Below are 26,057 nucleotides of genomic sequence, written 5' to 3'. Positions count from 1 at the left end.
ACGGCGGCCCGCACGGCCCTCGCCCAGCCGGAAGAGGCGCCGCTGAGACGTTCTCGCCGGATGCGGGGTGGCCCCGCGGCCCCTACGGAGGCGGGGCGTGTGAAATCTCGCGCGATCCTGCGAGCGCCGTCGGGGACGGGGCGGGGCTGGCGGCGGGGGCGGGGACCCGGAGCGGGAAGATGGCGGCGGCGCAGGAGGCGGACGGAGCCGGCAGCGCCGTGGTGGCGGCCAGGGGAGGCGGCTCCGGTCAGGTACGGAGGCCGAGAGGGGCCTGAGGGGGCTCTTCCTCAGCCGGGGGGGCCTCTCCCAGGGCGTGTCCTGTCCCCTGGTCTCCGAATGCGGTGCACCGGGGGCTCCGTGCCCAGAGGGACCTTGAATACCGGGGCCCAGGCGGGGCTCGGCCTGCTGCCCCCACCCACCCCACCCCGGGAGGCCGGACAGTGCTGGGGACGGGGAGCGGGGAGGTCCGGGTTGCCCCTCGGGTTCCCCTGCACGCTCGCGCCGGGCTGGCTTCCGAGGCTCCTTGCTCGAGCCCGGGGCGCGGAGACGCGCCAGCGTAGGGACCCCAAGCTCCCTGGGTGCTCGCTCCTGCCATTCCAGGCTCCAGGCCGTTCCTGGGGCGCAGGGGGAAGGTCTGACGTACAGGGGCTCCCGCGCAGGTGGAGGCGAGGACGGATGGGCCCCGAGGACCCATTTTACAGACGGCAGTCCGAGGAGGGGCAGGGGGACAAAGGCGCCTGGAGGGAAGGTCACCCAGGTTAGGGTTGACATCTTGGTCCCAGAGTCCCGGCACACGGTGCTCACCCCGGGGTGGGCTGGCCTTGGGATGTGCGGGTGCTTTTTAGTAGGAACGGGTCTTGGAGCCCCGGGAATCAGCCCTGGTGTCCCTCCCACTCCCTCCCCTTGCCGCCCAAACTCCACGCAGGCAGCCGGCGTGCAGGCATTCGGGGAGCGGATGACAGCAAGCAAGGTGCTGTGGAGCCACCCACTGGGATGTCACAGCCATGTGGGAGGCAGCTAGGGGGAGAGGAGGGTGGTGTGCCAGGGGGAAATACAGCTGACTCCCTGCGTGACCTTGGGCAAGTTCCTTTCTCTCTCGGGGCCTTCATTTCTTTCGGGGATTCCTGGAGGGACTGGACAGGAAGGCCAGGCCCCCGCAGCGTGGGCTCCAGCTGTGGCCTTGCCGTGGGGCAGTGGGAGGGGCAGTGGAGGATGTGACTGCGAGCATCTCCTGGAACGGAAGGACTTGGAAAGGACGGTCCCCTCTCTGTGGACAGTGTCCTGGAGCCCAGGCCTCCCCTCACCCTGACTGCTGTGAGCCATCAGACTCAGCCCAGTCTTTTTCTTGTCCCACCTCTGCCTCACACCCTTCCTGGCTGACCCCTCCGCCCGTGGGGTAAAGTACAGGTCTTTACAGTCGACCTAGCCTGGCATGAGCAGGCCCTCCTGCCTGCCCTCGGCTAGGATTTCTTTGGCTCGTCAGCACTGGCCACGTTTGCGTCCGTTGGGTTTCTGCCAGAGGGGTGTGGTGTGGGGTACCTGTCTGGGGGTCAGGAGCACGGTGGCCTGTGCGCAGCATGGTCAGTGGCACCCTCACCCAGTCGTGACAAACTGTCTCCAGACTTGAGTACACTGTGCCCTCGGGCACGGATGGACCTGGAGCAGCCTCCCGCACAGCTTACCTGGCAGCGTGGCCTCAGCCCTGTCCTCAGGCTGCCTGTCTGTCCCCTTTCCTGGGTTGATGCTTAGAGCGTGTGTAGGTTTCAGGTGTCCACTTCCCCAGGAAGCCCTCTGATTGTCCCTCTGGGGTGTCCATGTCTGGGGGACAGTCTGCCTTCCCAGCTGGCCCGAGCCCCAGTGGGGAGAGCCACCACTGTGTCCAAAGCGCTGCTGAGCTCCAGCCTGGGCCCAGCGGACGAAGGCCCAGATCTGAAAACCCGGTCTAGCTGAGGCGGGGTGCCCCTGTGGATCCGGGCTGTCAGTGAGGCCTGCCCGGCCCTGTGCTCCTTAAGGTGTCCGTGGGAGTCCTGTGTAAGTCTGCATCCGCAGGTGGGAGCTGGGTGCAAGTTCCTGCTGCACCCGCAGCCCTGCCTCCCCTCCGTCAGCTGCACCCGCAGCCCTGCCTCCCCTCGCTCAGATGTGGTTCAAGCCAGCGGCCCCTCAGCATAGCCTTGTCCACAGGCAGCCTGCTGCTTTCACCGGGAGCTCACACTCCGCTGTGCGCATGGATGAAGCTGCACGCTGCAGCTGGGCACAGCCGGGCTCCACACAGAGGCCCTGCCCTCTCCGAGCTTGTGGTTTGATTGGGGCTGGGGAAGGGGGCAGCATGACCAGGACACACAGTGAACAAGATAAAGAGGAAGGAGGGATGTGGGAGCCGGGCAGTGTAGGGAGGTCCAGGAGGGCCTCCGGGAGGAGGTGACCAAGATACTCGAGGGAAAAACCTTTTTGGTTTTTTGGAGACCATGCTGGAGCTTGGAGTCCCTGCTGAAGGTTTGTCTTTTTCTTGGTAGGAAGGGCAGTGCCAAAGGGCCAGCATCTGTGTATCAACGTGCAGTTTTGCATTTGCCTTTGTGCTTTTAAAGATTTATTTATTTGAAAGGCAGAGGTAAAGAGAGACAGAGTTCCCCCACCGTGGGTTTGCTTCCCAAAGGCTGGGATTGGGCCAGGCCTAAGCCAGGAGCCAGGAGCTCTGTCTCGTCTCCCACGCGGGCACAGGGTCCCAAGGCTTCCGGCCGTCCTCCCCTGCTTTCCCAGCCACATGAGCAGGGAGCTGGACGGGAAGTGCAGCAGCAGGACACAGACCGGTGCTGTTTTGGGATTGTGGTAGTTTAACCCCCATATCACACTGCCAGTGTCAGGATAGACCTACGGCTGGGGGGTGGTGCATGTGGCTCTGTGGGTGCCCGTGCAGCTGTGCAGGACACTCCTGAGCAGGGCAGGCGTCCCTCAGCAGTGTGGCAGAGGGGGTCAGGACCCTGTGCGGATGGCGGACTGCACAGCCACTGCTGCCTCCCTCTGGGTAGCACGCCCCCTCCTGTGCACCTGTCTGCTCCCCGGGGGTCTCAGGGTCCCTGAGGCTGTGTTGGTGCCATGTAGTAGCTGTTGGACTCCAGTTACGTAGAATTTAGAGAATAGACACGAGGGGAACAGAGCCTGGCCAGTCAGGTCCCATTTTCTTCTGTTTGTTTCCAACTGTGGTTGTTCAGATCTCTGGACAGGGACCTTGGCTGTGTGTTGGCCGCTGCTCCCAGCGCAAGGCACCCGGGTCTCCTGTGTGGGTACAGGAGCACAGGGACCTAGGCCTTGCTCTGCTGTTCTCTAGGGTGCATCAGTAGGGAGCTGTATCAGGAGTGGAGCAGCCGGGACTCGAACCAGTGCCCTTATGGAGTGTCGGTGCCACAGTCTGTGACTTAACGTGCTGTACTCTAGTTGTGCCTTTTCTAAAACCCTGCCACACACAGATGAGCTGATAGCTAGTCTTTGCTTCCTGCCTCTCGCCCTGGGACTGTGGCATGGCAGTGCCATGTAGTCGGACCTACGGGTGTTCACTGCATTGTTGCCTGGCTCCGCTGCTGCCTGTTCATTTGTGTGCTGAGGAAACACTGGGGAATTTGTAAAGGTGGGCTGTGTGCGTACCTCTGCTGTGAGCATGGATGGTGTTGTAGCCACGGATGCAGGGTTGTGTGGCAGGTGCAAACTGTGAAGGACCTGCTGTGTTTCCTGCCAGAGGTGTCTGGCCTTGCCATCTCCACCTCCGCTCCAGCACTGTGGCTGGACTGTCCTGAGCGACAACTCATTGTGGTCTGATTTGCAGGGTGTACATCACTGTGGGTAGGAGTAGAGGCCTGGGGTCGGCGGGTGTTGGTCCAAATCCTGGGCTGGTGGGCCCGGCATGATAGCGTAGCTGTTAAAGTCCTTTCCTTGCGCGCTGGGATCCCATATGGGCGTCAGTTCTAATCCCGGCCGCCCGCCTTCCTACCCAGCTCCCTGCTTGTGGCTTGGGAAAGCAGTTGAGGACGGCCCAAAGCCTTGGGATCTTGCACCGGCGTGGGAGACTCGGAAGAACTCCTGGCTTCGAATTGGCTCAGCTTCAGCCGTTGTGGGTGCTTGGGGAGTGAACTATCGGACGGAAGCTCTTCCTCTCTGTCTCTCCTCCTCTCTGTAGATCTGCTTTTCCAATAAAATAAATAAATCTTTAAAAAACAAATCCTGGGCTGGCCTGAAGCCGTGTTCCTGAACTGCTGTCAGCCCAGCCTGCCAGCCTATCTCCCCCTGGCTGTGCCGGCCTGAGGAGAGGGCTGCAGCTGGCTGGCCTCGCTCCCTGGCCACCCCTGCCTGCAGCCCAAGGGGCTCGGCCAGATGAACGAGGCAGCCCCTCGGGAAGACCTCTGACCATCCCCACCGTGGGTTCCTGTTCCCCTCCCCAGGGGCTGCCTCACTGCGGCTGCTGGCAGTTCTCACTGCCCTGCGGACGGGCCCACAGACGTGTGTCCCTGTGGTGCTGAGTGCCGGGCAGGCGGGCAGGGCCCCTGGCTGTGGGGGCGCTGCGGGCTTCTCCCGCCTCGCACAGTATGTTTACTTTTCAGCACACAGCCAGGGGTCCGGCTCTTGCCAATATTGCCACTCCCTGGCACTCAGCACAGACAGGTGACGTGATATGTCTGAGATGTCACAGCACAGGGGCACAGGGAGGTCCCCCTGGCCCTGGGCAGCCCCCTGTCTTTTAGCACAGGGCTGTCCATGCTTGGGGAGAGGAGGGCAGGAGTGCTCGCTGGTGAAGAGGGTGGGAGGTGAGGAGCAACCCCTTTAACAAATGCAGGCCCTAGTGCAGGTGCTGTTGGGGAGGGGGTGAGGTGGGCTGGGACACCTTGCAGAGTGAGACCTCAGGGCTGTGATAGGGCCTGGCAAAGTGGGCATGGCACCCTGGTGTCCTGGCCTGGCCCTTCAGGGAGTGGGGTTGGGCTGCAGGTATTATCTCACCCCGCTCTGCCTGGCCTCAGCTAGCCAGTGTTCCCTAGCCGTGACCGTGACCATGATCCTGACAGCCCAGGGCCTGTTTCCCCAAGGTCAAAGCAGGTGCGGGCCCTACTGAGGAGGAAGGACAAGGACAGGACTCGGGGTGCAGCCTTCCCTTCCTGAGCCCCTGGGTCCTGAGTGAAGGACCCTGCTCTGGGAAGCCTGTCCGACTGCCAGGCTGCCCCCTCCCCAGCCCTATGGCTGGATAGACCACCTGACCTCTCCAAGCCTCCTGGGGGCTGCTCCCGCCGCGGTGTCCCTCCTGCGCCCCTCCTTGTGGCTCCCTCCCACACCCCTCCACGTGGTTCCCTCCCGCGCCCCTCCGTGTGGCTCATGCTCTGCCTGTGTTTGCGGTGACTTTCTGTCCTGCTGGCCAGGATCCCCTGGAAGGCAGGGGCAGTCACAGAGCAGGCCTCGGGCACCATGGCCTTGCAGACTCCAGCCTCTGCCGCTGTCCCCAAGAACCACCTACTGGCATCCTGGCTGCAGCCCCAGGGAGCATGGCCTGTCCTCGCACTCGGCTCTGTCTCGTGCCTGCCGCTTCTGCACTTGCCACTCCCCTCCCCGCCTCTGCGTGCTGCCAGCTTGCTGTGTTCTATATCTCCACTGCGGGGCCCTCGCCTCCAGGAAGCCAGCCTGAGCCTAGGCTGGGCTAGGCTTCCTTGGCGTGCTTCCACCCCAGCCTCACCTGCTCTGGGTCATTAGTGTCCAGAGCCTGTCTGCCCCAGGTACTGTTGAGCCCCAGAGGGCTGCACAGGCCCATCAAGGTGCCCGCTATGTCCCCCCAGCATGGGACAGGCGCTGTACTGCCTGTGGGGGCTCCTATTTCTGCTCCCTGGATGTAAAGCTGGCCTCCCCTACCCCCCTGCACAGGGGCCATGGTGCTGCCCACTGCCACAGTGCCATCTCCCTCCTCACCTTGGCCTCTGTCCCCTGCAGGTGACCAGCAATGGCAGCGTCGGGAGGGACCCGCCAGCAGAGACCCAGCCCCAGAACCCGCCCCCCCAGCCAGCACCCAACGCCTGGCAGGTCATCAAGGGGGTGCTGTTCAGGTGAGAGGGGAGGAGCAGGTACCCACAGCTGTTCGGGTTCTTTGGGGTCTGGAGCGAGGAATGTGGGATCCATGTGCAGGGGCTGTGGGGCAGATCACACGGGCGGGTCAGGGAGACCCGAGGTCTGTGGTCGGGGTGTTGGCGGGTGCTGTCTCCTCGCCATGTTCTCACTTCTCTGTCCTCTGTGTGTCTGTCCTGCCACCTTTTGAGGGTACGTGCGTCAGACTGGGTGAGGACTCCATGAGGGTCCCATCGCCCACGCACAGTCTCCCAAGGGGTAGGACTTCAGCGGAGGCAGTGTGGACAACACCCATGTGTCACCCGCCAAGTCCCATGTTAGCTGTTTGCCATGCCCAGTCCCATGGTCCTCACAGGCCATCCCCTGTGTCTGCAGAAGCCTCCCTTCTGGCTGGCCTGTAGCTATGTCCCCACTGGAGCCCAGCTCCCCCGTTCCTTCTGCCTCACGCCCAGCGGCCCTCTTCCTGCTTTCTGCCCTTTCGGGGCCCAGTGCTCACAGCTGCGTTCACAATGGGCTCGGACGGCGATGACTCTGTGTGGCTACCCATTTCTGGGACAACAGAACTGCTTCTAGCCGAGGCACTGAGCAGAGATGCCGGGTGGTAGAAGCGGATTGACCTGTCCTGGCTAGACTGGTGACAGCCCCCATCTCTACTCGGGGCCTCCCTCTACTTACCCATCTGCAAAAGGGACATTTTCTCTTTGGGAAGTATTTTAGTGAAATGGCTGAGACCCAGGCCATGTGGGTAGGCCGTGAGCAACCTTCCATCAGCCACAAGGACTCAGGCTTTGAAACCAGCGTCCCTCTGGTAGGACACTCACGGGCCGCGGACACCTGCGAGGCAGGCTGGGAAGTGTGGGGCTTCTTCCTGCACAGCAGAGGGAGCGGGGGAGTGGTGTGGGGGCGGCTGATGGCTACTTCCAATCTGCTCACTGGGCTTTCCCCTCAGCTCTTCACAGTCCAGGCTTAGCACACAGACTCCAGCCCCTCCAGCAGGCCCAGGGACTGGCCAGGAGAACGGTGCGCTGGTGCCTGGGGCTGCGGGGGCTGCGAGGGCCTCAGGGCGGGACCCCATGCGGATGCTGCAGTTCCTTGTTGCTGAGAGCCTCCGGGTGCCTTAGAACAACACGCAGCACGGTGTGAGGACTGAGCAGGTGGCCGTGAGGCCTGGCCGCTTGGGGCACCATGGTGGGGAGAAAAAAGCTCTAAAAGGGAATAGCTGAGCGGTGGTGGGGGGCCCCGGGAGCACCGGCCTCTGTGGGGGTGCCAGATGGGGTCCTTGAGGATGCTCGGAGCCGGAGGTCCTCGGCAGAGAGGCACTGGGAGCAGCTGTGTGTCCAGAAGGTGTGGCCAGAAAGCCCACATTACCGTGAGCCCTTCCTCTTCCTCTTTTATTTTTTTTTTTTGACAATTTTTTTTAAGATTTATTTTATTTTTATCACAAAGTCAAATATACAGAGAGGAAGATCTTCCATCCAATGATTCACTCCCCTAGTGACCACAATGGCCAGTGCTGTGCCAATCCGAAGCCAGGAGCCAGGAACTTCCTCCAGGTCTCCCACGCGGGTGCAGGGTCCCAAGGCTTTGGGCCGTCCTTGACTGCCCTTCCAGGCCACAAGCAGGGAGCTGGATGGGAAGTGGAGCTGCGCTGGGCCCTATTATTATTTTTTAATTGGAAAGTCAGACTTGCAGAGAGGAGAGACAGAAAGACCTTCCATCCTCTGACTCACTCCCCAAGTGGCCACAGCAGGCAAAGCTGAGCTGATCTGAAGCAGGATCTTCTTCTGGGTCTCACCCATGTGGGAGACCTGATGAGGCTCCTGGCTCCTGGCTTTGGATTGGCTCAGCTCCAGCTGTTGCGGCCACTTGGAGTGAACAAGCAGATGGAAGATCTTTGTCTCTGCTTTCTCTCTTGTAAATCCGCCTTTCCAATAATAGGTAAATCTTAAAAAAAAAAAAAAAAAAAAAGGAAAACTAGCTGAAAGTCAATTTAATTTCCCAAAGTGCCGGGGATTCAGTCTGTTCGGGGATGAATCCCACCCGTGTGGCCCACATGATGGGGAGCAGCTGTGCAGGGAGGAAACCCCGAGACCTGGTCGCCTGCCCTGTCTGGGCTCTCGGCCCCGGACCCCCGTCCTGTCCCTCTCCCTCCCCTGCCCGAGGAGGAACCCCTTAGAGAGTGTTCTCGGCCCTTACTTTGCCTTTCTCCTTAATGTTTGCATAAGCGGGAGCCTGTCTTGCACACTGCTCAGCTCCTGCACATCCCTGCCTGGGGCACTTCCTTCCACAGCCTCGTGGGTGCCCCTCCGTCTGGAGTTCAGAAAAGGGTCAGGGTTGTTCTCAGGAGCCCAGGGATCCCCCAAGGCCTCAAGCAAGTGATGCGAGAGCCTTTTGAGGGACGCTGGGACTGCCACACGTGGGAAGTGGGGCGGGCGGGAAGGGGGCAAGCCGCGTTGGCTCTGCTGGCCCGGCTACGCTGGTTCCGAGGCAAGGCCCGAGGCAAGGCCCGTGGTGCACTTCTGTCAGATGGGGAATGGTGCTGGCTCTGATCTGATCTCTTTCACAGGCCCTCCACAGTAGGGGGGCTGCAGAGCTGGGCACGTGCTGGGAACAGGAAGAAGGGGGCCGGGAACCCCAGCAGGGTGGGATGAGGCTGCTACCCTTGACCCTGGGGCAACATGGCGGTGTGTGGACATCTTGCCCTCTCTCCCCAGCTCGGTGTATTTACCAAGCAGTAGCAGGATCCCTAGGGATTGCCATTCTACCCCTAACTCAGCCCCACACCCCGGGGACTTCTGGGTGGCAGCAGATGGCTCGTCTGGGCTGTGGCCCCGGACTCCCCAGCAACTGAGCTCCATGGCTCCTGCAGCTAGAAGCAGGTCTGGGCGCGGGCCTGTGGGGAGTGCCCATGCCCCGCCTGCACCAGGACGCCGTCACGAGGCTTCTCCGGCCTTCACTTCATGCTTGGGAACAAGGAGAATTAATGCTTCTTCTGGGGTCCCCGGGGACTCCCCCAGGCTGGTCCCCTCTGAGCTGCGGGCATGTGTCCTCAGCCTGACGTCCCAGGAGTCCCTGGACCCGGAGTGTCCTGAGCTCTGCCCCGCACCTGCCCGTGACAGGGCCGTGCCTAGGTCGGCTCGGGCACATGCGTGGTGAGTGATGGAGCCTGGAGGAGCCATGCGCTGGTGAGGGTGATGGGGACACAGCCTTGGCTCATGTAGCTGGTGTGGCTCTCCCCTTCGGGTGTCGGGAAGCAGTGCTTGGCCTCCCGCAGTGAGCTCCAGGCAGGGGGATCAGGGGGATTGGGTAGACTGCTGCCAGAGGGCCACCTGTACCCTGCCCCACAGTGCCACCACCATGCATCTGAAAACGGAGCAGGCTGCCTAGCAGCCCACCAGCAGTGTGGCAGAGGTGTGACGGACACCTCAGAATAATAGGGAAGTTACAAATTGTTTCTGGAATTTTCCATTTCACATTTTCAGACTGTGGTTGACTGTCACCAGAACTATGGGAAGTCAGCCTGCAGGTGGGCGCACATGTGTGGGTGCAGAGCCCGTATGTACTTGATTGCTTGCAGGTACCCCTGGGGAGGTGGATGTCCAGAGAGGTTAGAGGCCCGCCTGTGGTCACACAGCATCTAGTGGCCGAGCTGGGCTTTAGGTCCAGCACTGTCGCCGAGGGCTGGGCTGTTCACTCTTCTGCTGTGTTGCTGTTGGTAGCTGTATGCGATAAGTTAACATTTAATCATCATACACTTACTTGCATGTGTCTGAGAGACCTAAGTTAATGCAGTAGAAGCGTGTTTCCCTTTTCTCATGTCTGGAATGGGCAAGTCACAGTCCTGCTGCTTCTGCCTTCTGGCCCATCTTTGCTAGGCCCCTACTCTCCACACCCATCCTCATGGCCCAGGAAGGCTGAGAAAGAGCCAGCCATCACATCCATGTTCCAGGTAGTGGAAAAGAAAAGGAAATTAAAAAGGGACAATCCTGGGCCCGGCGGCATGGCCTAACGGCTAAAGTCCTCATCTTGAACGTGCCAGGATCCCATATGGGCACCACCGTTTTTAATCCTGGCAGCTCCACTTCCCATCCGGCTCCCTGCTTGTGGCCTGGGAAAGCAGTTGAGGACGGCCCAAAGCCTTGGGACCCTGCACCCGCGTGGAAGACCCAGAAGTTCCTGGCTCCTGGCTTTGGATCGGCGCAGCACTGGCCGTTATGGTCACTTGGAGAGTGAATCATCAGACAGAAGATCTTCCTCTCTGTCTCTCTTCCTTGTGTTTTCCAAAAGCCCAACATAACATGTTGTTTCTGTATATTTTTTTTAAAAATTATTTATTTTTATTGGAAAGTCAGGCTTATGGAGAAGGAGAGACTGAGAGGAAGATCTCCCATCTGCCAGCTCATTCCCCAAGTGGCTGCAATGGCCAGAACTGCGCTAGTCTGAAACCAGGAGCCAGGAGCTTCTTCGTGCCTCCCATTCGGGTGGGCTTTGGGCCGTCCTCAACTGCTTTCACAGGCCACAAGCAGGGAGCTGGATGGAAAGTGTAGTTGCCAGGGTTTGAACCAGCACCCATATGGGATTCTGGTGGTTGCAAGACGAGGACTTTAGCCATTAGGCTACCTCACCAGGCCCTGTTTCTACATTTTATTGGCCAGAACATATTGAGGAACCATATGGCCCAGGCATCTGTAAAGGGGATGAGAATCGTAGAATTTCTTTCTTTCTTTCTTTTTTTTTGAGAATCGTAGTTTTATTCTGGTGACCGTGACCCATATATCTACAGTTCAGGACTTTAGCCACTAGGCCACCGTGCTGGGCCCTGCTGCTCTGCCTCTGACCAACCCCTCACTCATGGTCTGGGGAAGGTAGCAGATAATGGCTCAAGTGCCTTGTGCCCTGCCACCCACGTGGAAGACCACGTGGGTCAAACTCCTGGCTTTGGCATGGCTCAGCTCTGGCTGTTGCAGCCAGCTGGGAATAAACCATCAGTGGAAGATCTCTCTCTGTCTTGCCTTTGTAGCTCTGACTTTCAAATAAACACATAACTGAAGTTTATTTATTTATTAATTTAAAGTGGGACCAGTAGGTCTGAGCCCAGATGCTCCTGTACGGCCCTAGGTGTCCGGCGCCTGCTCTAGCTGCCTCGCCTCTGTCCCCCACACCCCAACCTTTAGACAGTGTTCTGGGTTGAGGCTCTTTGTTCACCTCTGCGTTTTGTATGCTCCCACAAGCCAGAGGACTCAGTCTTCCAGGCTGATGTGTCTCTATGTCCTTATTGCTTGTTTGACTCATGTTAATATACACAATATAAAATGGACACAATATAAAATGGTCAAGCGCATAGCCCCGTGCTGTTAAATGCGTTCAGGCTGTGCATTTAACAATGCCATCTGTCTCCAAAACCCTGGCTTCCTTCCTCCTCGCTGGAAACCTGGACTCCCCCAGCTCTCCCACCCCCTGGTCAGATGGGGTGGTATTAACAATTTTTCATTTAATTACTCTTAATGTCAGAACGTGCACATACTCCTATCCACTGGTTTACTTCCCAGATGCCTGCAACAGCTGGGACTGGGCCCAGCCTGGGGGATGAGAAATCAGTAGGGCCCGATATGGGTGTCAGGAAGTCCACCACTGGAGCCAGACCTGCGGGCCCCAGGTGCGCATTAGCAGGAAGCTGGGACTGGGAGCGGAGCGGGGCCTCTGAGCCAGCTGCTCCCCGTGGCCTTGGCCACGTGGGGATGGCCTGGTGTCCGCACCTGCCTTCCCCTGCTTTACTCCTTTCACAGAGCATCAAGGCAGAGACCCAGATGCCAGGGCCGGACCGGATCCAGGCGTCGCAGGCAGGGCCATGGCCACTGCGTCCAGCACCTGCTCCGTGTCGTTTTAGTTTTTAGTTTTTGCTGATTTCTCTTAATTTTGATTTGAAAGGCACAGCAAGCAGATGGAGAGAGACCTCTCACCTGCTGGGTCCCCCTCCGCTTCCCGGAAGCAGCCAGAGCTCGGCCAAGCAGAAGCCAGGAGCGGAGTACTTGGGCTGGCGTGCAAGGACGGGAGCGCCCTCAGCTGCTGCCTCCCACTGTGCCCAGGGGCAGGAGCTGGTTGGCAGGTGGAGCAGCAGGACTGTGATCTGCACTCTGACAGGGCATGGGGGAGACCCAAGGGGTGACTTAGCCTGGCACCAGACAGCTGCCTCGGTGGTTTAAAAAAGAAGAACGAGAGGGAAAGAGGAAAGCAGATTCTCCATTTATTAGTTCACCGTTAAATGGCCAGGCTTGAAGGCAGGAGCCTAGGATTGGGTCTTGGCTTCCTGTGTGGGTGGCGGTGTGCAAGGCCTGGGGCCATTCTCCCCCCCCCCCCCACGTGAGCAGGAAGCTGGATGGGAAGTAGAACAGTTGACACTGCACCCAGCACAGCATGTGGGGATGCTGAACAGTGGAGTGGGGGCCACCCAGTATTGTATTGTTAATATGTTATTCAATTGCAGTGTATTTTTTCCTTGGTCCTTCCTGAAGGGAGAGTGGGTCTGGAGAACCCAGGCTGCTGAGGTTGAGCTGCTGGCTGCTCGCTCAGGTCCCAGCCGGCTGGAAGCTTGCTCTCTCCAGGGTTCCGTTCCTTGGAAGTGCTGGGATTCTAGGTTCTGGGGCTCTGCTCACTGGGGTCCCCAGGGCCCTGGCACTTCTGGTTGCCCAGCTCAGTGGTTTTGCTGGCATAAGTCCTGTGGCTGGTCACCAAGAGGACCAGGCTGGAGGCTTTGTGTGAAGACCAGGTGCTGCCAGGTGCCCCAACCAGAGGCATCTGGAGGAGGCCTTGGCGCCTCCTGGAGCTGGCACTGTGGTGGTCTCTGGTGCCTCCCTTGCCTGGGCCCTGCTGCCCCGGCTCTGCAGTCCTGGGCAGGCCTGGCGGGTACTGCGTTAGGAGACCAGACAGCCTCGAGGAGTTGGGGAAGGCCCAAGTCTCACAGCTGCCCACTTCCCTCCTAGGATCTTCATCATCTGGGCCATCAGCAGCTGGTTCCGCCGAGGGCCGGCACCTCAGGACCAGGCTGGTCCCGGAGGAGCCCCGCGCGTCGCCAGCCGCAACCTGTTCCCCAAGGACACGTTAATGGTAACAGCTGGTGGGGGGCGGGGCAGTTGTTTGTCAGCCATCCTCAAGGTGCTGGCCCCTTGATCACCCAGTCAGGCTGGGTGCAGGTGGCAGGGGCATGAGCAGGTTGGCCACTGCCCAGCTCTTCCTGATCGTGGGCCAAGGGGCAGGGAGAGGCTGCACTTCTGCGGGCCATGTTGTCAGTGGCTGTGTTCCCAGCAGCCCTTGCGGCTTGTGCCAGCGCTGCCTGGTGATGTGCAGGCCAGCGGCAGCTGAGGAGGAGGAGTCCGGGGCCGCTGTGGCCGCTCTTCTGCCTTCCCGTCCCCACATGTGGCCGTACACGCGAGGACGCTGCCTAGCCCTGAGCTCTGTGTCCCCCCACCGCCTCCAGAACCTGCACGTGTACATCTCGGAGCACGAGCACTTCACAGACTTCAATGCCACGTCCGCCCTCTTCTGGGAGCAGCACGACCTCGTGTACGGCGACTGGACGAGCGGCGAGAACTCGGACGGCTGCTACGAGCACTTCGCTGAGCTCGACATCCCGCAGGTGGGGCGTCCCACTGGGGGACCTATCCTTGACATGCATCTGCTCGGGGCCTGTGGGGGTCCCCTCTGAAAACAGGGGGCTGAGGGTAGGACTGGCCAGGGCCACCTCCAAGATTGTACAGTCCTGGGATTTAAACCCGTGAGGGAGTCGAAGTTGTCCCCACATGTCCCCAGGTTGTCACCATTTGTTTCAAGATGATGTCAGCCAGTGCTGGCTGAGCACAGCTGTGTACAGGACACTCAGTGAGGCCGACTCTCAGACACCTCCTGGCAACCCTGTGGCACTTGGGCTGTTGTCATCCGCGCTGATGGATGAGGAAGAAGACGGGCAGAGAGGTGAAGCAGGTGCCTACGGTCACACAGCTCAGGCTCTCTGACCTAGTATGAGCACTGTCTCCCCCAGGAAGCCCTCTCTGCCCTCCCAGCCCTGTCCACTCTGGGTCGTTACTGTTGGAGTCGGGTCTCTTGCTCCTGACGGAGCTGTGAGTCCTCTAACGGCAAGGCTGGCACTGTCGTGGTCTCTGGCATGTGGTCTCTGGGGGTGGAGCCTCTTTCTGCCGCCTGGACCGAGACTGCCTTCCTGCCCAGCAGGCCTCCTGGGGGAGGAGGGCAGCCCCACTTGGGCTTTGCTGGCTGGGACAGGGGTTGCACCCCGCCTCTCCGAGGCCACAAGCCCAACACCCTGCGCCAGGCCCCAGCAGGGTGAGGGAGGGCCCAGGACCATCAGCTGCCACACTGCAGGCTCTGGCCAAGGTGGAGGTGCAAGGCGGGACAGTGAGAAAGACAAGCAACTCTGTGACAAGTTGGGGTGCAGGGCTGGGACATGGCCTCTGCAGCAGCCCCCCAACTCTTGCCGGGGGCTCCCAGGACACCATCTATTGGGGTCAGCTGCTGCCCTCGGGGAATCTCACTGCGCTCTCCCTGGCAGCCAATGAGCAAAGTCCCGTTACTGGGAGGCTGGGAGGGTAGGAAGTGGGCAGATGAGGCCAGCTGGAGTGATCATGGTGGGGGGCTATTGGTCTCAAACCCTAGGCCCCTTTACCTGAGCAGCCTATGCCTGGTGAGCCACCTGGCATGGCCACCTGCTTGAGGTTTGCCCACAGTGAGGGCATCGCGCTGTTGGCCTCTTCCTAGACTGAGCATCAGGCTGTGCTGGGGTCTCTGAAGAAGCCACAGCCCTCTCTGGGCAGTGAGAGGCTGGGACATCCTCGGAGGGCCAGGTGCTGAGGAGCCGAAAGGAGGCTTGGCCCACGTGGCTGTGACAGGCTGGAGTAGGATGCGGAGCTGAGTTGGCCTGACCTCAGTGACCCTCTGGGCTCCAGTATTGGCTCTTCCCCACTCAGCTGCGCCAGGCCCCCTGGGTGCAGGGTTAGGGGCGGCTGGGGTAGACCTGGCGCTACCTGTCACCTGTCTTCTCGCAGAGCGTCCAGCAGAATGGCTCCATCTACATCCACGTCTACTTCACCAAGAGTGGCTTCCACCCAGATCCCCGGCAGAAGGCCCTGTACCGCCGCCTCGCCACGGTCCACATGTCTCGGAGTAAGTGGCTTGCCTGCATCCAGTAGATGGGGCCCTGGGAGTCCCAGGAAGGCATGGGGCCAGTGCAGGGGCCCTGCTTCCAGGAAGTGGATGGGGGACTGGATCCATGCCTCGACAGTCCTCCATGAGATCCATGGTTCCTGGCGGGTGGAGTGCAGAGGGGGCGGGATCCATGGTTCCTGGCGGGTGGAGTGCAGAGGGGGCGGGATCCATGGTTCCTGGCGGGTGGAGTGCAGAGGGGGAGGGATCCATGGTTCCTGGCAGGTGGAGTGCAGAGAGGGAGGGAAGGGTGCGGTATGTGAACATCAGGCTGCCGCCTGGGAAGCAGCTGCGCTGTCACGCTAGGCAGTGGACAGACACTTGCATGTGCAGAGGGAGCCCATGGGGGTCCGAGGTCAGCATGGGGCCCCCCGGGTATGCCTCCATCTCTGGGCGGCCCCTGAGTGGCATTGGGGTCATGCCGAATCCCAGACCCTCGCATGCACACCAGGCCCACCGTGAGCCAGGTGGGGGGTGGTGCTGAGGGCTGGCTGTGGTCCCTGTTTTCATCCTGCTCAGCCTCAGGTGGAGTTGCACACCCACGGGGCATCCTCTGTGGGTGAACAAAGCCTATGGTGACCCGAGGACCTCGCTGGGGGTGGCTGGCTGGGGTTTGCTCCGTGCAGAGCACCTTGCTAAGTGCTTTTTTTTTTTTTTTTTAAAGATTTATTTATTTTTATTGGAAAGGCAGATATACAGAGAGGAGAGACAGGAAGATCTTGCATCCGCTGGTTCACTCCCCAAGTGGCTACAGTGGCTGGTGCCGAGCTGATCTGAAACCAGGTGCCAGAAGCCTCTTCTGAGTCTTCCATGTGGATGCGGGTCCCAAGGCTTTGGGCCGTCCTCGATTGCTTTTCCAGGCCACAAGCAGGGAGCTGGACGGGAATGGAGCAGCTAGGATACAAACCAGGCCCCCATTCCCTTTTATTTTTTTGTTGTTAACTTATTTGAAAGACAATTAGAGAAGGAGGTCTCCCATCTGCTGATTCACTTCACAAGTGGGCAATGACTGGGGTTTGGCTGCACTGAACCCTGGTATTGCAAGTAGCAGCTTAAGTATTCTTTCGTGTCCAACCTCTTGTTTTCTAGGTAGTTAATAATTGTCATCTTGGAGCCAGTGGTGTGGAATAGTGTGTTAAGTCACTGCTCGCAGTGCCAGAATCCCATATGGGTTCCAGTTGAATCCTGGCTGCTCCACTTCCAGTCAACTCCCTACTAATGGCTGGGAAGGCAGCTGGAGATGGCTCAAAGCCGTGGGACCCTTAACCCGTGTAGGAGACCCGGATGGAGCTCCTGGCTCCTGGCTTTAGGCCAGACAGGCCTGACCATTGCAGCTATCTGGGGAGTGAGCAAGCAGGTGGAAAATCTCTTTCCCTTTGTCTGTAACTCCACCTTTTAAAAAAATAAAATATTTTAATAATAATCAAAATAAGTGTACCTTGGGCCTGGCGTGATAGCACAGTGGTTAAAGTCCTCGCCTTGCACGCGCCAGGATCCCATGTGGGCACCAGTTCTAATCCTGGCAGCACCACTTCCCATCCAACTCCCTGCTTGTGGCCTGGGAGAGCAGTGGAGGACGGCCCAGGGCCTTGGGACCCTGCACCATGTGGGAGACCCGAAAGAGGCTCCTGGCTTCGGATTGGCTCAGCTCCGGCCGTTGCAGCCGTTTGTGGAGTGAACTATTGGATGGATGATCTTCCTCTCTGTCTCTCTTACTCTCTATGTATCTGCCTTTTCAATAAAAATAAATAAATCTTTTTTTAAAGAAATAAGTATACCTTTCAGCTTTTCGTCCCCTTTTCCTTCAGTTCACTGTCCTACAATAGGCTGAGGGACAGTGGTTCCCTCGGAGGATCCCACTTGCCTACAGTGGATTGCTTCTTTGATTTTGTGTTTTGTTTTTTATAAATCTTTACCTAATGATGTGAAAGGCAGAACTACAGAGAGGGAGAAACGGGACGCTTCCATCTGTTGGGCTCACTCCCGAGTGACAGCAGCCAAGTCTGGGCCAAGTCAGAGCCAGGATGGAGCAAGCCAGGAGCTCCTTCCCAGAGTGGTTGGCTGCAGCCCACGGACTTGGCTCATGGCCCACTGCTCTCTGCGGCTCATTCGCAGGGAGCTGGGTTAGAAGCAGAGCAGCTGGCACTCCAGGGAGCCCTCTGCGAGGGGTGCCAGCAGCATAAGTGGCAGCTGTGTTGTGTCATAGCCCCTCCCTCTAGAGCAGCGTAGCTTTGCTTGGCGTTCGTGTATGTCTTTCCTTTTGCTCTTTTCTAATCGAGAGTGTACTGACTGCTCTTGGTGCACTGATGGAGAGCCCTCTGTGGTTCGTGTGATGCAGGAACAGATGTCAGCCCAGTTGCATCAGTCGGCTCTGTCTTACTCCTTGTAAAAAACGTACCGTGTTTTTGTTCCTGCTGCTGCTGTTAGCTGCACTCGATAAGCCTACGTGATCCCTAAAACTGATTTGGAAAATTCTTGCCGAGTTTGCCGAGTGCTGTTGGATATGACCTGTCTGCGGCACATGGGCCAGCGGGTACCCCGGCAGTGAGATGTTTGAGGAAGTGTCTGGGGTGGTCCCACAGCTGTGTCCCTGCAGGGGGTGCCGTGCCTGACCCCTGGAGCATCCTGCTGACCTCTGACCAGAGCCTCTGTTTGGTGTGTTTTTTTGTCTTTGGTGACTGTGACGTGTCACTAAGTGTCCGTGTCAACATGACATGTCAGGATGACCCGCAGAATCAGCTCTGCAGTCAGGGGTCCACCAGGCCTCCCTCAGCCTTGGAGTGGGGACCCCTAGGGCAGAGACTCTGTGGGCCCCCTCCAAGGCAAAGAACAAGTGTGGGACCAGCAGAGGCCCCTTTGCCTAAAGGCCCCGTTGAGCAGAGCTGTCCCAGGGATACACCTGAGCCGTTGAGTGCCTCCTAGTGGAGAGAGAGTGGAGCTGAAACTGAAGTTGATGCCGAGTGTGTCCAGCTTAACACCCCGCACTCTTTTTTTTGTTTGTTTAAATGAATTATAGAGAGAGGAAAAGAAACACACAGAGATCTTCCATCCACTGTTCACTCCCCAGTGGCTGCAGCGGCTGGAGCCGCCCGGCTCTGCTCTCCAGGCACGTGAATAGGGAGCTGGGTCAGAAATGGAGTGGCGAGGACCTGAACCAGTGTTCAATGGGACACCAGTGTCACAGCTGGTGGTTTAAGGTGCTGTGCCACCATGTTGGACCCATCCCACACCGTCATCTTGACGAGTCTTAGCTATGGAGACATGAATGAGACGTTCTTTTTTTTTTTTTTTTTTTTAAGAATTCTTTATTTTTATTTGAAAGGCAGATTTACAGAGAGGGGATACAGAGAGAAAGGTTCTCTGTCCACTGATTCATTCCCCAGTGGCCGCAATGGCTGGAGCTGAGCTGATCAGGAGCCAGAAGTTTCTTCTGGATCTCCTACGTAGGTACAGGCTCCAGGCCGTCCTCCATTGCTTTCCCAGGCCACAAGCGGAGAGCTGGATCAGAAGTGGAACCAGTGACCACATGGGATGCTGGTGCATGCAAGGCGAGGATTTAGCCTCTGAGGCATCACACCAGCCCTGGATTTTTTGTTGTTGTTGTTGTTGTTTTTCTTCCTGCAAGTTCCGGAATTTGATGCATTTTGACCCCCACAGCATATTTTGTTTTTCAGTCCTTGGTGGTCATGCGTAGCCAGGGCGTCTCTTGAGACCAGGAAACTCCTTCCTCCCTGGGGAGCCAGGTGCACCTTCTGCCCCACCCCCTTCGCCTGGCCTAGCGCCACCCTGCAAGCCAGGCACCAGTTCACTTCCCCATAGCGGCCCCCACGTGTGGATCAGAGTGAATCCTCCTGAATGCCTGCCCCAGTATCTGCTACTGGCCCGGACATGGGGGACGTGGTAGATGTGTGTGTCGCTGTGAGAGCCTGTGGGCCTCACTCCCATTCCCAGGGAAGTGACGTAACTCCCCGCCGTCTCTTGACTTGTTGGAATTAGGGTCATGGCCAGCTCCCTCTCTCACTTCCCCATCTGGCCCCAGGGCCAGGCCGAGTCTTCCCTCCCCAGTAAGCAAGAGCTAAAAGTGCCCACACAGAAGTGGGCACGAACCCCTATTCCTGGCAGTCAGGACTGCGTGGCCCCTACAGCAGGAAGTGAAGCTGGCACTCGTGTGGGGGTTCACGGCCCGGCGGTGCTGGGCACTGTCATCGTGGCCGTCTCATTGTGGCCCAGGCTGGAAGTGCAGCCCACGCATCCCTGCTCTGTGCTCAGTGGAGTCCTCGCTGAGCCTGTGGGGGTCTTTGCAGACAGCCCCGAGTGAGGCAGCGGGCTATCATTTTGTGGGGCTGTAGGAGGGAAACTGGTGAGGGCCTTGTCACATCAGCAGTGCTGGCTGACGGGGAGCCCGTGTGGAGTGTATATGGGGCAGCTCCTCCCAGGGTCTGGGGCGGGGGAGTCGTCGGGGGGGCCGTGGGGAGGGTTGGCCCAAAGAGCAGCAGGTGCCATGGCCTGATCCTTGCACCGGCTGTCCTCAGGATGGAGGCTGTGCCCACTAAAGTGACCGATGGCAAGGCAGTGCAGGGAGCTGTGATTACCCAGGAGTCTGCCTGTGGCTCTGCAGTCCTGGAGGTGGGAGGCACGGTGGGGTGTGATGGTGGAGGAGGGCATCCCAGTGCTGTATAGACAAAGCACAGTGTGCAGAGGATTGCTCCAAGATGCTGCCTGGGCACCACGGCCCACGGGAGGGTGGGCTCCGGGGCTCCACCTGGGCACGCATGGGAGGGTGGGCTCTGGGGCTCTGCGTGGAGGGCCCTGTGTTAGCCCACGCACTGGGATTTGCACTCTGTGTGTGGGAGAGCTGGGCGGGGTGCCTGATCCCCGGATTCTGGCCCTGGCCGGGCTGTTGGGGCATTTGGAGAGTGAAGTAGAGGATGGGAGTGTACGCTCTTTTCTCCTCTGTCTCTCAGATATCTAAAAAAAAATAAAGGAAAGGCTGAGGTTTGGGGACCAGTCCAGATCCAGGTAACGGGATTCCCAGCGCGTACCAGGAGGCTGGGGAGCAGCTGCTGGCCCACCTGGTCCATTTCCTGGATGTTGCAGTTGCCTGCAGGTGCCTCACCTTCCTCTCACAGCCTGCCTCCCGCCCCTGCCACCTCTCTGCCCACAGTGATTAACAAGTACAAGCGCAGGCGATTTCAGAAAACCAAGAACCTGCTGACAGGAGAGACAGAAGCTGACCCCGAAATGATCAAGGTAAACAGGAGCCGGGCCACCATGGCTGCAGGGCCACTTGGGCCCCGCCTCTGAGCTGCCCGCTGCTGGGCCTGGGGAGCAGTACCTCGGCTGCTATGTGGGGGAGCAGGGGCAGGGCCTAATCCAGGCCCACTCTGAAGTTCCACAGCCAGGAAGTGTCAGGGCACGTGGCTGAGCACCCAGCAGACGCAGGAAGAGGTGGCTCAGTTCACAGGGCAGCTGGACATGGCTCCTGGGGCTGCAAGGCCACGCACGTCATCCTAGAGATGGTGGTGAAGGCAGGGCCTGTGCCACACTGCCATCCCAGGGCACCATCTTGGGTGGTGCCCTCAAGGCTGCTGTGGGCCCGCCAGGATGCTGCCTCTGGTGCTCCCAAGGTGGTCACAGGCTGTTACCATGACTGTCCTGGGATTCCTCTGATGCCCATTGGGCACTTCCACGTACCACCCTCATCTCCCCTCAGAGAGCTGAAGACTATGGACCTGTGGAGGTGATCTCCCACTGGCACCCCAACATCACCATCAACATTGTGGATGACCACACCCCGTGGGTGAAGGGCAGCGTGCCTCCGCCCCTGGACCAGTGTAAGCTCCCAGCCTGCTGGCACCTTGGGGGACCCTGGGAAGGGTGCCCTGGATCCGTTTCCTATCTTCTTTTGGCCCCATCTCCCCAAAGAGATCTTTTTGGACTCCACCCCTTCTGATCTGCCCACGCTGTCCTGCCTCCCTAGTTTCTCCCCACCCCCGACACCCACTTCCTTGGTGACCCCCCTTGACCACCACTATAGCAGGCTGCATATCTCATCCAGCCCACAAGCCATGGTCAGAGGCCTTGTCCCTAAAATACCCCCAGTCAGGGTGTGGGCAGCCACAAACTGAGCTGCCCCTTCAAGGGCTGAGTGCCTCTGTCACCATGCCTGGCAGTCTCCTGGGCTCTGTCAGTCCCTGCCAACACTGGGAGGCCTGGGGCATCCGTCCCTGGCCAGCTTACTGGTGCCTCCGCACCTCTGCCCACAGACGTGAAGTTTGATGCTGTAAGCGGTGACTACTACCCCATCATCTACTTCAATGACTACTGGAACCTGCAGAAGGACTACTACCCCATCAACGAGAGCCTGGCCAGCCTGCCGCTGCGCGTCTCCTTCTGTCCGCTCTCGCTGTGGCGCTGGCAACTCTATGCTGCCCAGAGTACCAAGTCGCCCTGGAACTTCCTGGGTGACGAGCTGTACGAACAGTCGGATGAGGAGCAGGACTCGGTGAAGGTGAGGGTGGCTGTTGTGCCTGCCCCCCACCATACCTTCCAGGAGGCCCAGGGCACCTGGCATCCTGTCCCTTGGGCTTCCTTTGTTCCTTGCCCCCCGTCTCTGCTCTCCCAGTGTGTCCCTAAGTCCCTCCCATGTTCTCACTGTACCTGTGGCTGGCTGCTGTGGGGTCTCTGTTCCTCACTGCAGCTACTGCCCCCTCCCTTCCCTGTGTCCCTACCTGTGGCACAGCCCCAGGGCAGGTCTGCGGAGTGTGACAGTAAGGGGTCGGGGCAGGGGCTGAGGGGCTGCCTCCAGCACAGTGCCCTGCCGGGGCAGAGTCGTGCTCACCAGAGGCTCCCTGCCTCCCCAGGTGGCCCTTCTGGAGACCAACCCCTATCTGCTGGCACTCACCATCATCGTCTCCATTGTGCACAGTGTCTTCGAGTTCCTGGCCTTCAAGAACGGTAGGACGGTCCCTCAGACTAGGGAGGATGGGGTCTGTCCGTCCTCGTCCCCCTCCCTCCCACGTCTTCCCCCTGCCTGGGCTGTTGGCCCTTGCCAAGCAACAGCCGGGCGCCACGGGAGGGGTTGGGCCTGCCGCTGGGTAAGGCCAGGACACACCTCCAGGAAGCAGGTCGGGGAACTCCAAGGCCAGGAGCAGGGAAGCCCCGGTGCCACTCCCACTGCCCTGCCCAGCCCCCTGCCCCTAGCTCAGGCCCCCTGAGGAGTGGCCGTGTGCAGGTGCTGTCTATTCTGGGCACCCTTACCTCTTAGCTCTTTGGGATACCTAAGTTGGAGGCTGGGGACAGGGGCTTGGGGAAGTTGGGGGGTGACTCGTGTGGCTACCCTGCTCCTAAGTGGCCGCCCGTTCCCACTGCTACTGTGACCCTCTAGACCGTGGGGCCCTGTGTTCCTTCCCTGGTGGGCCAGGGATCAGGGATACTGTGTCAGGAAGGTGGCTGCATTGCCAGCTCACCAGTGGCTGGCAACTCGAGCTATCCCCGTGGGGACACCCTAGCTACACCCTCCCCTGTGGCTGCCTGGGACCTCTGTCCAGATGCGAAGTGAGCCATGGGGAGGCGTGGCCACTGAGGGCCAGGCGACAGAGGGCTGTCCCCCCACTTGCATAGAACCTGTCTCCTTGCTGTTTTCCTGCGGGGCTCAAGGAGGGGGCTGGTGCACGCATGTGTGTGGCCCGCGGAGCCCGGTATACAGTGGGGGCTGCACTTCTCAGCCTTCCATACTAAGAACAAAGCTGTCCCCACTCACCACCAGAATGGCCAGAATGACCGGAGCAGGGTGGTGGTGTGTGCTCCTGAAGGATGCCCAGGCTGGCGATCTGAACCCAGGCCTCACTGGTGCCATGAGGGCATCTGGCCAGTCTTGCAGGTTCTGGGAGCTGGTGGGGGCCGGTCTCACAGCACATGCCTCTCCATGACACAGGCCCTTCGTCGCTTTGGAGCTTGCTGTGCTGGCTCCATGGGTGCCCATGTGTGCATGGCAGGGGTCCCGTTGCTGTCATGTGGGCACTGTGTGTGACTCCAGGTGCTTCCGTGGAGGATCGTATGGTGCCTGCCTGAGCTGAGTGCCAGGCAGCGTTGAATGGAGAAATGCCCAAGGGACGGGGTGAACCCCAAAGGGCTGAGGGGAGGAGGCCAAGAGGGCAGCAGGAGCGTGCTGGACTGGGTGCGGCGGCTCCTCAGCCTGCGGTGCCCCTGCCCCCGCAGATATCCAGTTCTGGAACAGCCGGCAGTCTCTGGAGGGCCTGTCCGTGCGCTCCGTCTTCTTCGGCGTCTTCCAGTCGCTCGTGGTCCTCCTCTACATCCTAGACAATGAGACCAACTTCGTGGTCCAGGTCAGCGTCTTCATCGGGGTCCTCATCGACCTCTGGAAGATCACCAAGGTCATGGACGTCCGGGTAAGGGCAGCCCCTGATCTGGCGGGGGATGGGATGGGGAGGGGGCCATCGTCCAGGCCAGCCAGACCTGGAGCCAGCCCTGGGGCTTTCCCAGTGCCTGCCTCTCTCCCAGGACCCAGGGGACTTTCAGAGCAGGGGATTTTTCAGGTCACACGTGGGGCAGGGGAACTGGGAGCAGTGGGAAGGGCAGGGGCTGGGGCTGGCGTGGGGGCGGGAGTCAGGGAGGCAGCCTAGCCAGCCTCTCTCTCCCCACAGCTGGACCGGGAGCACAGGGTCGCAGGGTTCTTGCCCCGCTTGACCTTCAAAGACAAGTCCACGTACATTGAGTCTTCAACCAAAGTGTATGACGACGTGAGTGTCCCCAACCCAGGACCAGGCACGATCACTGCGCACCCCTCCCCACCAGGCCTGTGCCCTACCGCCTGTCCCTGTGTCCTCTGGGCCTTGGGTCCCTCCCACTAGCAGTCACTTCCTTGCTGAGTCCAGGGTTCCCAGGGCCACCTGGAAATTCCCTCAGCCCCGCCTGCCTGGCCAGGTGTGGGTGGGTGAGGGCAGGGAGCAGGGGAGCCCGAAGAGGCCCGCAGAGCCCACCGCAGGCTGCCCTGTGACCCTGCAGATGGCGTTCCGGTACCTTTCCTGGATCCTCTTCCCGCTCCTGGGCTGCTATGCCGTCTACAGCCTGCTGTACCTGGAGCACAAGGGCTGGTACTCCTGGGTGCTCAGCATGCTCTACGGCTTCCTGCTGACTTTCGGTGAGAGCCCTGGCTGCTCCGGGCCCTCCCCCACGGGCAGAGGGCAGGTGTCAGCACACATGGCCAGGTGGGAGAGACAGACCTGTCCCCACCCTGTGCCGACCCAGAATGGGCAGGGCTGCCACGTGGGAGCGGGGCCCTGTCTGTGGTCATGGAGGGGATCTGCACGAAGGCATGATGGTCTACCTTAGTCCTCATTCTCGGTAGCATTCTATCTTGTGGGAAAGCAGGAGACAGGAAGCAGATAGGAAGCAGCGAGTGCATGAAGGGGTAGAGGGAGGGCCGCACAGGCTCGGGGGCTATGTCCTTTTAACCCAAGGGGCCGGGGGAGGGAGCCAGGTAGATGTGATGGCAGAGCAAGGGCAGAGGCCTCAGGGCAGCTCAGGGCACTGGCCTTCGAAGTGGGGCAGAGCCGGAGAGGTGCAGGAGGGGGCTGGGGTCAGAAGGCCCAACCCTGCTCTTGGGATTCCTTTTGGCCCAGGTTTCATCACCATGACGCCCCAGCTCTTCATCAACTACAAGCTCAAGTCTGTGGCCCACCTGCCCTGGCGCATGCTCACCTACAAGGCGCTTAACACTTTCATTGACGACCTGTTCGCCTTCGTCATCAAGATGCCGGTGATGTACCGGATCGGCTGCCTGCGGGACGGTGAGTGGCGCAGAGCGCAGTCGCCAGGGGTGCGTCAGTCAGGGACGGGGTGGTGTCTCCCCACTGTCCGCCTGACAGCTGCTCACACTGCCCTCGCCCATGCCTGCCGCAGATGTGGTCTTCTTCATCTACCTCTACCAACGGTGGATCTACCGCGTCGACCCCACCAGGGTGAATGAGTTTGGCATGAGTGGGGAGGACGTGACAGCAGCCGCCTCTGTGCCCGAAGCCCCCACAGCAGCCGGGGCCCTCTCCCCCGCGCCCACCACCGCTGCCACTGCTGCCGCCAGGGAGGAGGCCGCCACGTCCCTGCCTGCCCAGGGGCCCAGCTCCGCCCACGAGCCCCAGGAAGCCACCCCAAAGCCAGCAGAGGACAAGAAGAAAGATTAGCTGGCTGGGTCCTTGGCTGCCCCGGCTCTGGTGACAGCACCCCGCCTCCCCGGCCTCCTTCACCTCCCCTCCCCGCGCCCTCTCCCTGGACAGATGGGCCGGGGCCCAGCGTGTGATGTGGGGGTCGGACAGGCCAGGGCTCGTTGTTTGTGGAGGCGCCGTCTGTCTGTCTGTTCTCTGTGTTTCCAGCCATCTTGCCCTGCCAGCCCAGCACCATTGGGAATCATGGTGAAGCCGTCGTAGCGGTGCCAAGGGGTGGGCCAGGCGGGGGCGGGGCCGGGGCCCCTCCGGGACGCCCACGGCCATCCATCATCTTGTCCCTCGTTCCCGACCACCCCACTCCTCCCAGACCGCCACCCTTTAACAGTCTGGATTTAATAAATTCATATGGGTGTTTAACTTAAATTCAACCATATCCCCTCTGGTGTCTGTCTGCGCTGCTGGCTAGGCGGGCACTTGCCCTGGGTCAGAGGAAGCCCTTTGCTGCTTGTCCCTACCCCACCCCCAGGCCTCTTCATCCCTGTCCTCCCCATGTTACAGATGCCCCAAGCTGCT

The 26,057-nt window shown here is 60.0% G+C and overlaps 1 protein-coding gene across 1 annotated transcript; it reads left to right on the top strand.

The window, feature by feature from the left end:
• Window positions 1–176: 176 nt before the first annotated feature.
• Window positions 177–25,741, top strand: CLPTM1 (CLPTM1 regulator of GABA type A receptor forward trafficking). The gene is made up of 14 exons (XM_040976178.1): window positions 177–251; window positions 5,959–6,071; window positions 13,071–13,194; window positions 13,565–13,723; window positions 15,144–15,261; window positions 20,465–20,550; window positions 21,014–21,134; window positions 21,567–21,811; window positions 22,164–22,257; window positions 23,521–23,711; window positions 23,967–24,062; window positions 24,328–24,463; window positions 24,945–25,112; window positions 25,225–25,741. The coding sequence occupies exons 1-14, from the start codon at window positions 180–182 to the stop codon at window positions 25,500–25,502; spliced, it is 2,001 nt and encodes a 666-aa protein (XP_040832112.1). The 5' UTR covers window positions 177–179; the 3' UTR covers window positions 25,503–25,741.
• The last annotated feature ends 316 nt before the right edge of the window (window positions 25,742–26,057 follow it).

Source organism: Ochotona curzoniae, unplaced genomic scaffold (genome assembly GCF_017591425.1).
Source record: "Ochotona curzoniae isolate NIBS_2020 unplaced genomic scaffold, NIBS_Ocur_1.0 contig_2699, whole genome shotgun sequence".
Lineage (NCBI taxonomy): Eukaryota > Metazoa > Chordata > Mammalia > Lagomorpha > Ochotonidae > Ochotona > Ochotona curzoniae.
The sequence above is the reverse complement of the archived record's forward strand: the minus strand, read 5'-3'. Positions and strand labels throughout refer to the sequence as shown.

Coding starts and splice junctions, on each gene's coding strand:
- CLPTM1 (XM_040976178.1), top strand. CDS start 180: ATGGCGGCGGCGCAGGAGGCGGACGGAGCCGGCAGCGCCGTGGTGGCG. Junction 13,195..13,564: donor TCCCCAAGGACACGTTAATG/GTAACAGCTGGT, acceptor CACCGCCTCCAG/AACCTGCACGTGTACATCTC. Junction 24,063..24,327: donor CAACCAAAGTGTATGACGAC/GTGAGTGTCCCC, acceptor GTGACCCTGCAG/ATGGCGTTCCGGTACCTTTC.